The 15,749-nt window shown below is 36.7% G+C and overlaps 1 protein-coding gene across 1 annotated transcript in view; it reads left to right on the top strand.

Moving 5' to 3' along the window:
* Positions 1-15,749, top strand: part of LOC137428009 (desmin) — an 81,173-nt gene that overhangs the window by 34,811 nt on the left and 30,613 nt on the right. Inside the window, exons 2-3 of the mRNA XM_068117902.2 lie at positions 521-723; positions 2,979-3,039. Of these exons, the coding sequence (XP_067974003.2) occupies positions 521-723; positions 2,979-3,039 (264 nt within the window). The remainder of the gene's footprint in view (positions 1-520; positions 724-2,978; positions 3,040-15,749) is intronic.

The following is a 15,749-nucleotide window of genomic DNA, read 5'->3' as shown; positions in this document are numbered from 1 at the left end:
CATTTATGTTTATTTAAATTATACAATGGACTACAAAATGTAAATGTTTCATGATATTTGTTATGTTATATCACCTTTATCTATCAATATTGTTGAAATGAAGATCAAATAGCTGTATGTTGAAATATGTTGAAAAAGTCAAAACTTTACATGGGGTGTACTTCCTTTTTCATGTGACTGTAGATCGGCCAATAGGTCTAGTTCATTGCTTTCGAAACAAATTCCGCCAAAGTGCTATAGTTTTTGCTTTTAAATTAAATATATATGAATATATATACATAAATAAATATATATGTGTATGTATAATTGTATATGTATGTATGTATGTATATATATGTGTGTGTACATCCACACACTGGGAGTAATTGTTAGAATTCAAATGGGAGGCATTTTTATGCTTGTACAACTCAAGAACTGAACACCGTAATAACTATTGATATCATGGGCACATAAATGCAATAACATCCATCCACAAATGACCATTGTGGCAAAGATAATCCATCATAATGTTTTCCCATAGGTCCGGTTCCTGGAATCTCAGAACAAAATGCTGACGGCCGAGTTGGACCGTCTGAGGGGACAAGGACCCAGTCGGCTCAACGAAATCGTCGAGGCTGAGTTGAGGGAGCTCAGGATCAAGGTGGAAACGTTTGGAGGAGACAAGACTAGACTGGAGATTGAGAGGGACAACCTTGCCGAGGACAATGAAAGACTACGTCAAAGGTGGTATCTCTATGGTCCTGGTTTAATATGGAGTGCTTCCAATCTGGTTCAATATGGAGTGTCTGTATCATTGGAGTGTGTACACACACACGTGTACACTCAAAATGTTGGGGGATTTCTACATTTAAACTGGACTTTCTTTGGGCATGGTGTTGGTGGTCGGTTATTTGGTGAACACATAGACAATGTGGTGTCTCTCATCCCTCTCCCACACTCCTTCCTTTCTAACCCCCACTACCATGTACCACCCCCAATTACCAACTCCATCTCCTCAAGTCTTTCAATGTTTATGTGTGCACTCGTGAGGGCTCATGAGTGAGTCAATGGAATAAGTGGGTGAGTCAATGGAGCGAGTGGGTGAGTCAATGGAGTGAGTGGGTGAGTCAATGGAGTGAGTGGGTGAGTCAATGGAGTGAGTGGGTGAGTCATGGAGTGAGTGGGTGAGTCATGGAGTGAGTGGGTGAGTCAATGGAGTGAGTGAGTGAGTCATGGAGTGAATGGGTGAGTCAATGGAGTGAGTGAGTGAGTCAATGGAGTGAGTGGGTGAGTCAATGGAGTGAGTGGGTGAGTCAATGGATTGAGTGGGTGAGTCAATGGAGTGAGTGGGTGAGTCAATGGAGTGAGTGGGTGAGTCAACGGAGTGAGTAGGTGAGTCAATGGCGTGAGTGGGTTGAGTCAATGGAGTGAGTGGGTGAGTCAATGGAATTAATTAGTGAGTGAGTCAATGGAATGAGAGAGTGAAGCGAAGACCCCATTCAATCTAATATTGTTACCTTCACCAGAGGAGATGGTATTGCATTTGGGTCTGTTTGTTTGTTGCTTGATCGAAGATTATTCAAGTATGTTGGTTGGTCTTGTGCGTTATTACTTGGCATTTTTTTTGACAAGTATGTTGATCACTCCAGTGTGTGTGTGTGTGTGTGTGTGTGTGTGTGTGTGTGTGTGTGTGTGTGTGTGTGTGTTTGTCTGTCCGCTCACTTATACTTGCCCACAGGTCACAATCTTAAACCGATCTTCACGAAACTTCACCAAATGGTAGCGTTCGTGGTCCGACAAAATCCAATATATTTTTGAGGTCAAAAGGTCAACATCGGCCAAAGGTCAAACACTTTCTTTCAAATCTCTAAAATCCTCAATTTTCATCCGATTGACTTGAAATTTGAATGGTATTTACATATCTGCTAACTGAATTCAACCACCAACTATATTTTAGGTCAATATAGGCCAAAAGGTCAACAAAGGCCAAATTTCTAAAATCCTCAATTTTCATCTGATTGACTTGAAATTTTAAGAGGATTTGCATGTATGGTTACTAAATTCAACCACCAAGTATTTTGAGGTCAACATAGGCGAAAAGGTCAACATAGGCGAAAAGGTCAACATAGGCCAATTTTCTAAAATCCTCGATTTTCATCCGATTAACTTGAAATTTGAAGAGGATTTGCATATCTGCTAACTGAATTCAACCACCAATTATTTTTGAGGTCATAATAGGCCAACAACTTATTTCAGAGATTTTTCAAGAATCGTGCTCTGCATGACATATTTCTTGTTTGTTTGTTTGTTTGTCTGTTTGTCTGTGTGTTTGTCTGCGGAAAACGTATTGTTTTTTTCTGCAGCCGTTGATACGATTGACACGAAATTTTCACCATAGGAGAGCTTCATCCTGCATAATTGATTAATGATAATTGTGACGTCATAGGTCACGTGGTATGGGCACCATCGATGCACAGTTTTACAAATGTCATCTCACACCATTGCTGTATGTTGTGTGAAAATGGTGACGTCATAGGTCACGTGGTTTGGCAGCGAACTTGGATAGAAAAACGAACCTTATGCGAAACAACAGGAAACAAACACCATAGAAAATACACCACACAAACATGTCCTGGCGAGGGTGTGCAATCCCCGATTGCTGTTTCTTTTTGTTGTGGAACTCGTGTTGACGATTCACCAGAACCAGACATACAACCACCGGCGGAGTTTGGGGGTGGGGGGGGGGGGGGGGGTGACGACAACATTGATATCTCTAAATACAGGAATAAACTGTATTTGTAATTTCACGTACACTGGAACTACACTAACAAACGGTAATTTTGGAAGTCAAACCTAGATATCCATTATTAATATTAAGCCCTTGCCCCCCAAATAGAGAAGTCATGTAAACTTAAATAAACTTCAATAAACTTCAACACAGTCAATAAACTACGCCGATGGGTACAACATTGATATCTCTCTATTTGTGGTGTGCACAGATTGGACGAGGAGACACAGCGAAGGATTGATGCAGAAAAAAGTCTAACGGCTTTCAGAAAGGTTTGAATTTTCTACCTTTTCCTCCAAAACTCACATTATTTTGTTAACTTTTACCTGCATCATATACCTGGGATTCTTCATACAATAGTCACATGAGATTATTTTGCCTTAAAAACAAATTCCAGTTTAAAACCTCATTTACTCTTAGGAAAGATTGTCATCTTAGGAAAGATTGTAATCTTAGGACTGATTCTTAGTAAAGATTGTCATCTTAGAAATGATTCTTAGGAAAGATTGTCATCTTAGGAATGATTCTTAGGAAAGATTGTCATCTTAGGAAAGATTGTCATCTAAGGAAAGATTGTCATCTTAGGAATGATTCTTCGGAAAGATTGTCATCTTCGGAAAAATTGTCATCTTAAAAATGATTCTTACGAAAGATTGTCATCTTAGGAAAGATTGTAATCTTAGGAATGATTCTTCGGAAAGATTGTCATCTTCGGAAAAATTGTCATCTTAAAAATGATTCTTAGGAAAGATTGTCATCTTTGGAAAGATTGTCATCTTAGGAATGATTCTTAGGAAAGATTGTCATCTTCGGAAGGATTGTCATCTTAGGAAGGATTGTCATCTTAGGAATGATTCTTAGGAAAGATTGTCATCTTAGGAAAGATTGTCATCTTAGGAATGATTCTTCGGAAAGATTGTCATCTTAGGAAAGATTGTCATCTTAGGAATGATTGTCATCTTAGGAATGATTCTTAGGAAAGATTGTCATCTTCGGAAGGATTGTCATCTTAGGAAGGATTGTCATCTTAGGAATGATTCTTAGGAAAGATTGTCATCTTAGGAAAGATTGTCATCTTAGGAATGATTCTTCGGAAAGATTGTCATCTTAGGAAGGATTGTCATCTTAGGAAGGATTGTCATCTTAGGAATGATTCTTAGGAAAGATTGTCATCTTAGGAAAGTATGTCATCTTAGGAAGGATTGTAATCTTAGGAATGATTCTTAGGAAAGATTGTCATCTTTGGAAACATTGTCATCTTAGGAAGGATTGTCATCTTAGGAAAGATTCTTAGGAAAGATTGTCATCTTAGGAATGATTCTTAGGAAAGATTGTCATCTTAGGAAAGATTGTAATCTTAGGAATGATTCTTAGGAAAGATTGTCATCTTAGGAAAGATTGTCATCTTAGGAAGGATTGTAATCTTAGGAATGATTCATCGGAAAGATTGTCATCTTAGGAAAGATTGTCATCTTAGGAAGGATTGTAATCTTAGGAATGATTATTCGGAAAGATTGTCATCTTAAGAAAGATTGTCATCTTAGGAATGATTCTTAGGAAAGATTGTCATCTTAGGAAAGATTGTCATCTTAGGAATGATTCTTAGGAAAGATTGTCATCTTAGGAAGGATTGTAATCTTAGGAATGATTCTTAGGAAAGATTGTCATCTTTGGAAAGATTGTCATCTTAGGAAGGATTGTAATCTTAGGAATGATTCTTAGGAAGGATTGTCATCTTAGGAATGATTCTTAGGAAAGATTGTCCTCTTTGGAAAGATTGTCATCTTAGGAAGGATTGTAATCTTAGGAATGATTCTTAGGAAGGATTGTCATCTTAGGAATGATTCTTAGGAAAGATTGTCCTCTTTGGAAGGATTGTCATCTTAGGAAGGATTGTCATCTTAGGAATGATTCTTAGGAAGGATTGTCATCTTAGGAATGATTCTTAGGAAAGATTGTCATCTTAGGAAAGATTGTCATCTTCGGAAGGATTGTAATCTTAGGAATGATTCTTAGGAAGGATTGTCATCTTAGGAAGGATTGTCATCTTCGGAAGGATTGTAATCTTAGGAATGATTCTTCGGAAAGATTGTCATCTTTGGAAAGATTGTCATCTTCGGAAGGATTGTAATCTTAGGAATGATTCTTAGGAAGGATTGTCATCTTAGGAAGGATTGTCATCTTAGGAATGATTCTCAGGAAAGATTGTCATCTTTGGAAAGATTGTCATCTTAGGAAGGATTGTCATCTTAGGAATGATTCTTAGGAAGGATTGTCATCTTCGGAATGATTCTTCGGAAAGATTGTCATCTTCGGAAAAATTGTCATCTTAAAAATGATTCTTACGAAAGATTGTCATCTTAGGAAAGATTGTCATCTTAGGAAAGATTGTAATCTTAGGAATGATTCTTCGGAAAGATTGTCATCTTCGGAAAAATTGTCATCTTAAAAATGATTCTTAGGAAAGATTGTCATCTTTGGAAAGATTGTCATCTTAGGAATGATTCTTAGGAAAGATTGTCATCTTCGGAAGGATTGTCATCTTAGGAAGGATTGTCATCTTAGGAATGATTCTTAGGAAAGATTGTCATCTTAGGAAAGATTGTCATCTTAGGAATGATTCTTCGGAAAGATTGTCATCTTAGGAAGGATTGTCATCTTAGGAAGGATTGTCATCTTAGGAATGATTCTTAGGAAAGATTGTCATCTTAGGAAAGTATGTCATCTTAGGAAGGATTGTAATCTTAGGAATGATTCTTAGGAAAGATTGTCATCTTTGGAAACATTGTCATCTTAGGAAGGATTGTCATCTTAGGAAAGATTCTTAGGAAAGATTGTCATCTTAGGAATGATTCTTAGGAAAGATTGTCATCTTAGGAAAGATTGTAATCTTAGGAATGATTCTTAGGAAAGATTGTCATCTTAGGAAAGATTGTCATCTTAGGAAGGATTGTAATCTTAGGAATGATTCATCGGAAAGATTGTCATCTTAGGAAAGATTGTCATCTTAGGAAGGATTGTAATCTTAGGAATGATTATTCGGAAAGATTGTCATCTTAAGAAAGATTGTCATCTTAGGAATGATTCTTAGGAAAGATTGTCATCTTAGGAAAGATTGTCATCTTAGGAATGATTCTTAGGAAAGATTGTCATCTTAGGAAGGATTGTAATCTTAGGAATGATTCTTAGGAAAGATTGTCATCTTTGGAAAGATTGTCATCTTAGGAAGGATTGTAATCTTAGGAATGATTCTTAGGAAGGATTGTCATCTTAGGAATGATTCTTAGGAAAGATTGTCCTCTTTGGAAAGATTGTCATCTTAGGAAGGATTGTCATCTTAGGAATGATTCTTAGGAAGGATTGTCATCTTAGGAATGATTCTTAGGAAAGATTGTCATCTTAGGAAAGATTGTCATCTTAGGAAAGATTCTAATCTTAGGAATTATTCTTCGGAAAGATTGTCATCTTTGGAAAGATTGTCATCTTCGGAAGGATTGTAATCTTAGGAATGATTCTTAGGAAGGATTGTCATCTTAGGAAGGATTGTCATCTTAGGAATGATTCTCAGGAAAGATTGTCATCTTTGGAAAGATTGTCATCTTAGGAAGGATTGTCATCTTAGGAATGATTCTTAGGAAGGATTGTCATCTTCGGAATGATTCTTAGGAAAGATTGTCATCTTAGGAAAGATTGTCATCTGAGGAAAGATTGTAATCTTAGGAATGATTCTTCGGAAAGATTGTCATCTAAGGAAAGATTGTCATCTTAGGAAGGATTGTAATCTTAGGAATGATTCATCGGAAAGTTTGTCATCTGAGGAAAGATTGTCATCTTCGGAAGGATTGTAATCTTAGGAATGATTCTTCGGAAAGATTGTCATCTTAGGAAAGATTGTCATCTTAGGAAGGATTGTCATCTTAGGAATGATTCTTAGGAAAGATTTTCATCTTCGGAAAGGTTGTAATCTTAGGAATGATTCTTAGGAAAGATTGTCATCTTTGGAAATATTGTCATCTTCGGAAAGATTGTAATCTTAGGAATGATTCTTTGGAAAGATTGTCATCTTAGGAATGATTCTTCGGAAGGATTGTCATCTTAGGAATGATTCTTAGGAAAGATTGTCATCTTAGGAAAGATTGTCATCTTAGGAAAGATTGTAATCTTAGGAATGATTCTTTGGAAAGATTGTCATCTTAGGAAGGATTGTCATCTTAGGAATGATTCTTTGGAAAGATTGTCATCTTTGGAAAGATTGTCATCTTAGGAAGGATAGTCATCTTAGGAATGATTCTTAGGAAGGATTGTCATCTTAGGAATGATTCTTAGGAAAGATTGTCATCTTTGGAAAGATTGTCATCTTAGGAATGATTCTTAGGAAAGATTGTCATCTTCGGAAGGATTGTCATCTTAGGAAGGATTGTCATCTTAGGAATGATTCTTAGGAAAGATTGTCATCTTAGGAAAGATTGTCATCTTAGGAATGATTCTTCGGAAAGATTGTCATCTTAGGAAAGATTGTCGTCTTAGGAAGGATTGTAATCTTAGGAATGATTCTTCGGAAAGATTGTCATCTTAGGAAAGATTGTCATCTTAGGAAGGATTGTAATCTCAGGAATGATTCATCGGAAAGATTGTCATCTTAGAAAAGATTGTCATCTTAGGCAGGATTGTAATCTTAGGAATGATTCTTCGGAAAGATTGTCATCTTAGGAAAGATTGTCATCTTAGGAAGGATTGTCATCTTAGGAATGATTCTTAGGAAAGATTGTCATCTTAGGAAAGTATGTCATCTTAGGAAGGATTGTAATCTTAGGAATGATTCTTAGGAAAGATTGTCATCTTTGGAAACATTGTCATCTTAGGAAGGATTGTCATCTTAGGAAAGATTCTTAGGAAAGATTGTCATCTTAGGAATGATTCTTAGGAAAGATTGTCATCTTAGGAAAGATTGTCATCTTAGGAAAGATTGTAATCTTAGGAATGATTCTTAGGAAAGATTGTCATCTTAGGAAAGATTGTCATCTTAGGAAGGATTGTAATCTTAGGAATGATTCATCGGAAAGATTGTCATCTTAGGAAAGATTGTCATCTTAGGAAGGATTGTAATCTTAGGAATGATTCTTCGGAAAGATTGTCATCTTAAGAAAGATTGTCATCTTAGGAATGATTCTTAGGAAAGATTGTCATCTTAGGAATGATTCTTAGGAAAGATTGTCATCTTAGGAAGGATTGTAATCTTAGGAATGATTCTTAGGAAAGATTGTCATCTTTGGAAAGATTGTCATCTTAGGAAGGATTGTAATCTTAGGAATGATTCTTAGGAAGGATTGTCATCTTAGGAATGATTCTTAGGAAAGATTGTCCTCTTTGGAAAGATTGTCATCTTAGGAAGGATTGTCATCTTAGGAATGATTCTTAGGAAGGATTGTCATCTTAGGAATGATTCTTAGGAAAGATTGTCATCTTAGGAAAGATTGTCATCTTAGGAAAGATTCTAATCTTAGGAATTATTCTTCGGAAAGATTGTCATCTTTGGAAAGATTGTCATCTTCGGAAGGATTGTAATCTTAGGAATGATTCTTAGGAAGGATTGTCATCTTAGGAAGGATTGTCATCTTAGGAATGATTCTCAGGAAAGATTGTCATCTTTGGAAAGATTGTCATCTTAGGAAGGATTGTCATCTTAGGAATGATTCTTAGGAAGGATTGTCATCTTCGGAATGATTCTTAGGAAAGATTGTCATCTTAGGAAAGATTGTCATCTGAGGAAAGATTGTAATCTTAGGAATGATTCTTCGGAAAGATTGTCATCTAAGGAAAGATTGTCATCTTAGGAAGGATTGTAATCTTAGGAATGATTCATCGGAAAGTTTGTCATCTGAGGAAAGATTGTCATCTTCGGAAGGATTGTAATCTTAGGAATGATTCTTCGGAAAGGTTGTCATCTTAGGGAAGATTGTCATCTTAGGAAGGATTGTCATCTTAGGAATGATTCTTAGGAAAGATTTTCATCTTCGGAAAGGTTGTAATCTTAGGAATGATTCTTAGGAAAGATTGTCATCTTAGGAATGATTCTTCGGAAGGATTGTCATCTTTGGAAATATTGTCATCTTCGGAAAGATTGTAATCTTAGGAATGATTCTTTGGAAAGATTGTCATCTTAGGAATGATTCTTCGGAAGGATTGTCATCTTAGGAATGATTCTTAGGAAAGATTGTCATCTTAGGAAAGATTGTCATCTTAGGAAAGATTGTAATCTTAGGAATGATTCTTTGGAAAGATTGTCATCTTAGGAAGGATTGTCATCTTAGGAATGATTCTTTGGAAAGATTGTCATCTTTGGAAAGATTGTCATCTTAGGAAGGATAGTCATCTTAGGAATGATTCTTAGGAAAGATTGTCATCTTAGGAAAGATTGTAATCTTAGGAATGATTCTTTGGAAAGATTGTCATCTTAGGAAGGATTGTCATCTTAGGAATGATTCTTTGGAAAGATTGTCATCTTAGGAAATATTGTCATCTTAGGAAAGATTGTAATCTTAGGAATGATTCTTCGGAAAGATTGTCATCTTAGGAAAGATTGTCATCTTAGGAATGATTCTTAGGAAGGATTGTCATCTTCGGAATGATTCTTAGGAAAGATTGTCATCTTAGGAAAGATTGTCATCTGAGGAAAGATTGTAATCTTAGGAATGATTCTTCGGAAAGATTGTCATCTAAGGAAAGATTGTCATCTTAGGAAGGATTGTAATCTTAGGAATGATTCATCGGAAAGTTTGTCATCTGAGGAAAGATTGTCATCTTCGGAAGGATTGTAATCTTAGGAATGATTCTTCGGAAAGGTTGTCATCTTAGGGAAGATTGTCATCTTAGGAAGGATTGTCATCTTAGGAATGATTCTTAGGAAAGATTTTCATCTTCGGAAAGGTTGTAATCTTAGGAATGATTCTTAGGAAAGATTGTCATCTTTGGAAATATTGTCATCTTCGGAAAGATTGTAATCTTAGGAATGATTCTTTGGAAAGATTGTCATCTTAGGAATGATTCTTCGGAAGGATTGTCATCTTAGGAATGATTCTTAGGAAAGATTGTCATCTTAGGAAAGATTGTCATCTTAGGAAAGATTGTAATCTTAGGAATGATTCTTTGGAAAGATTGTCATCTTAGGAAGGATTGTCATCTTAGGAATGATTCTTTGGAAAGATTGTCATCTTTGGAAAGATTGTCATCTTAGGAAGGATAGTCATCTTAGGAATGATTCTTAGGAAAGATTGTCATCTTAGGAAAGATTGTAATCTTAGGAATGATTCTTTGGAAAGATTGTCATCTTAGGAAGGATTGTCATCTTAGGAATGATTCTTTGGAAAGATTGTCATCTTAGGAAGGATTGTCATCTTAGGAATGATTCTTTGGAAAGATTGTCATCTTAGGAAATATTGTCATCTTAGGAAAGATTATAATCTTAGGAAATATTGTCATCTTAGGAAAGATTGTAATCTTAGGAATGATTCTTCGGAAAGATTGTCATCTTAGGAAAGATTGTCATCTTAGGAAGGATTGTAATCTTAGGAATGATTCTTAGGAAGGATTGTCATCGTAGGAATGATTCTCAGGAAAATAATTCTTACGTTAGAAATGAGTCTTAGGAAAAGGGATTCTCACCTGTGGAATGATTCTCAGGAATGACTCTTAAGAAGGATTCTAATCTGCACATCTTCCTATCACTCCCACCTTAATGTCACAATCATAATTTCCTTATTAAGGATACATCAAGTGATGCGAAGTAATGAGGTTTTTTTCCTGTTTTATAAGATGCATTATAATTTTAAAGCCTTTCTTCTGCTTCTCACAATCCAGACTTGATCTGCTTAACAGAAACTTTCCTCCTTCAAGATGTCTCTGATTCCTCAATATCTCTCCCTGGTTACTCCCTCCTCCGGTATGATAGACCTGAGCCTCGTCCTGGTGGTGGGGTGTCTATCTTTATCAAAAACTCTCTTCCTCACTCTCCTTGCACTGCCCTCTCTCCACCTCACCCCCAGGAATACCTCTGGCTATGGCTTGCCCTTCACTCCCACCTTTTGTTCATGTGTTGTACCCTCCACCAAACAGTGATGACTCCATTTATATCTCGCTGTCTGACAACATGGACCAACTTCTATCAACTCATCCCAACTCTCTCTTCCTCATATGTGGCGACTTCAACTGTCATCATGCCAGCTGGCTGGGTGTGGGTTCCTCTCTCACCAGCCATGGCACCTCAGCAAAGGACTTCTGCGACTCACTGGGACTGACACAATCTGTCAATTTCCCGACCCGGATCTCAGTCAACGGAGCATCTTCTCTTCTAGACTTGGTTATGACTAACTTCCCTGAAAATGTCTGCTGCTCTTCTTCTGCTCCAATCGGCTCATCTGATCATGTGCTTGTCAAAGTGGACATCTCTCTGACCATTCTCAGAGAGCCTCCTCAGCGCCGACGAGTCTGGCTTTTCACTGAGGCTGACTGGCACGGTCTGCAAGCAGCCATCAATCATCTGGAATGGTCTCCCATCTCTACTGCCTCCGACATCAACTCATCCTGGGAATTCTTCCAAAGTAAATTGCTCTTTCTCATGCACAGATTTATCCCATCTCATCTTCAGTTGTCATACCCTTCCTCCCGTCCATCTCTTACCCCCGCGGTTACACATTGTCCCACTGTCCCAGCCTCTCGGGGACACTGCTTATCGCGCATGCGATCAAGACTGTTCTCCTTTGTCATCGCGTCTTTACGTACCCCGAGAGCCGGGGAATAGCTCACGAAAGTTTGCTGACCTTCTATAGTATACCCTCGATTCTCTTCGCGCAGGCGCAAACGCGCGAGCGGAAGTAGTCCACGCCGTCCGTGTCATAGGTTATGTTTTGACCGCACTATTTCCCGCGGTTGCAGTATTACTGTATACGACTCGAGAGTTTTTCTTCTCCACCGCGCTGTTTCACGGCATTTTTATTCAACAACAAAGACATGCATCTTGATCGCGATATGATGCTCGGTTATCTCAATCTTGCTCCCGTAGCCTTCTTCATTGCCCATGTTCGTTTGCAGTATCTTCAGAGACAATTTTTGGCAACATAATTTAGGCGACGATGCATACAGAGACTGCGTACAATCTTGAGACGCGATATGCTATCTATCTATGCTATATGCATCGATATGCTATCTATCTATGCTATATGCGTCGATGTGCTATATATATCTATGCTATATGCGTCGATATGCTATATATCTATGCTATATGCGTCGATGTGCTATATATCTATGCTATATGCGTCGATATGCTATCTATCTATGCTATATGCGTCGATGTGCTATATATCTATGCTATATGCGTCGATGTGCTATATATCTATGCTATATGCGTCGATATGCTATCTATCTATGCTATATGCGTCGATATGCTATATATCTATGCTATATGCATCGATGTGATATCTATCTATGCTATATGCGTCGATGTGCTATCTATCAATGCTATATGCATCGATATGCTATATATCTATGCTATATGCATCGATGTGATATCTATCTATGCTATATGCGTCGATATGCTATATATCTATGCTATATGCGTCGATATGCTATCTATCTATGCTATATGCGTCGATATGCTATCTATCTATGCTATATGCGTCGATATGCTATCTATCTATGCTATATGCGTCGATATGCTATCTATCTATGCTATATGCATCGATATGCTATCTATCTATGCTATATGCATCGATATGCTATCTATCTATGCTATATGCGTCGATGTGCTATCTATCTATGCTATATGCGTCGATATGCTATATATCTATGCTATATGCGTCGATGTGCTATCTATCTATGCTATATGCGTCGATATGCTATATATCTATGCTATATGCATCGATGTGATATCTATCTATGCTATATGCGTCGATATGCTATCTATCTATGCTATATGCATAGATATGCCATCTATCTATGCTATATGCGTCGATGTGCTATCTATCTATGCTATATGCGTCGATATGCTATCTATCTATGCCATATGCATCGATATGCTATCTATCTATGCTATATGCATCGATGTGATATCTATCTATGCTTTCTGCATCGATGTGATATCTATCTATACTATATGCGTCGATGTGCTATCTATCAATGCTATATGCATCGATATGCTATATATCTATGCTATATGCATCGATGTGATATCTATCTATGCTATATGCGTCGATATGCTATATATCTATGCTATATGCATCGATGTGATATCTATCTATGCTATATGCGTCGATATGCTATCTATCTATGCTATATGCATAGATATGCCATCTATCTATGCTATATGCGTCGATGTGCTATCTATCTATGCTATATGCGTCGATATGCTATCTATCTATGCTATATGCATAGATATGCCATCTATCTATGCTATATGCGTCGATGTGCTATCTATCTATGCTATATGCGTCGATATGTTATCTATCTATGCCATATGCATCGATATGCTATCTATCTATGCTATATGCATCGATGTGATATCTATCTATGCTTTCTGCATCGATGTGATATCTATCTATGCTATATGCGTCGATGTGCTATCTATCAATGCTATATGCATCGATATGCTATATATCTATGCTATATGCATCGATGTGATATCTATCTATGCTATATGCGTCGATATGCTATATATCTATGCTATATGCGTCGATATGCTATCTATCTATGCTATATGCGTCGATATGCTATCTATCTATGCTATATGCGTCGATATGCTATCTATCTATGCTATATGCGTCGATATGCTATCTATCTATGCTATATGCGTCGATGTGATATCTATCTATGCTATATGCATCGATGTGCTATCTATCTATGCTATATGCGTCGATGTGCTATCTATCTATGCTATATGCGTCGATATGCTATCTATCTATGCTATATGCATCGATGTGATATCTATCTATGCTATATGCGTCGATATGCTATCTATCTATGCTATATGCGTCGATATGCGATATATCTATGCTATATGCTTTGATATGCTATGTATCTATGCTATATGCGTCAATATGCTATCGATCTATGCGATATGCGTCGATATGCTATCTATCTATGCTGTATGCATCGATGTGCTATCTATCCATGCTATATGCGTCGATATGCTATCTATCTATCTATGCTATATGCGTCGATATGCTATCTATCTATCTATCTATGCTATATGCGTCAATATGCTATATATCTATCTATGCTATATGCGTCGATATGCTATCTATCTATCTATGCTATATGCGTCGATATGCTATCTATCTATCTATGCTATATGCGTCGATATGCTATCTATCTATCTATGCTATATGCGTCGATATGCTATATATCTATCTATGCTATATGCGTCGATATGCTATATATCTATGCTATATGCGTCGATATGCTATCTATCTATCTATGCTATATGCGTCGATATGCTATATATCTATCTATGCTATATGCGTCGATATGCTATATATCTATGCTATATGCGTCAATATGCTATATATCTATGCTATATGCGTCGATATGCTATATATCTATGCTATATGTGTCGATCTGCTATATATCTATCTATGCTATATGCGTCGATATGCTATCTATCTATGCTATATGCGTCGATATGCTATCTATCTATCTATGCTATATGCGTCGATATGCTATATATCTATGCTATATGCGTCGATATGCTATATATCTATGCTATATGCGTCGATATGCTATATATCTATGCTATATGCGTCGATATGCTATATATCTATCTATGCTATATGCGTCGATATGCTATCTATCTATGCTATATGCGTCGATATGCTATCTATCTATCTATGCTATATGCGTCGATATGCTATATATCTATCTATGCTATATGCGTCGATATGCTATCTATCTATCTATGCTATATGTGTCGATATGCTATATATCTATGCTATATGCGTCGATATGCTATATATCTATGCTATATGCGTCGATATGCTATATATCTATCGATGCTATATGCGTCGATATGCTATCTATCGATGCTATATGCGTCGATATGCTATCTATCTATCTATGCTATATGCGTCGATATGCTATCTATCTATCTATGCTATATGCGTCGATATGCTATCTATCTATCTATGCTATATGCGTCGATATGCTATCTATCTATCTATGCTATATGCGTCGATATGCTATATATCTATGCTATATGCATCGATATGCTATCTATCTATGCTATATGCGTCGATATGCTATATATCTATGCTATATGCGTCGATATGCTATATATCTATGCTATATGCGTCGATATGCTATATATCTATGCTATATGCGTTGATATGCTATCTATCTATGTTATATGCGTCGATATGCTATCTATCTATGCTATATGCGTCGATATGCTATCTATCTATCTATGCTATATGCGTCGATATGCTATCTATCTATGCTATATGCATCGATATGCTATATATCTATGCTATATGCGTCGATATGCTATATATCTATGCTATATGCGTCGATATGCTATATATCTATGCTATATGCATCGATATGCTATATATCTATGCTATATGCATCGATATGCTATATATCTATGCTATATGCGTCGATATGCTATATATCTATGCTATATGCGTCGATATGCTATGTATCTATGCTATATGCGTCGATATGCTATATATCTATGCTATATGCGTCGATATGCTATATATCTATGCTATATGCATCGATATGCTATATATCTATGCTATATGCGTCGATATGCTATATATCTATGCTATATGCGTCGATATGCTATATATCTATGCTATATGCGTCGATATGCTATATATCTATGCTATATGCGTCGATATGCTATATATCTATGCTATATGCATCGATATGCTATATATCTATGCTATATGCGTCGATATGCTATGTCGATATGCTATATATCTATGCTATATGC

Source organism: Myxine glutinosa, chromosome 5, assembly GCF_964187855.1.
Source record: "Myxine glutinosa chromosome 5, kmMyxGlut1.1, whole genome shotgun sequence".
NCBI lineage: Eukaryota > Metazoa > Chordata > Myxini > Myxiniformes > Myxinidae > Myxine > Myxine glutinosa.
The sequence above is the reverse complement of the archived record's forward strand: the minus strand, read 5'-3'. Positions and strand labels throughout refer to the sequence as shown.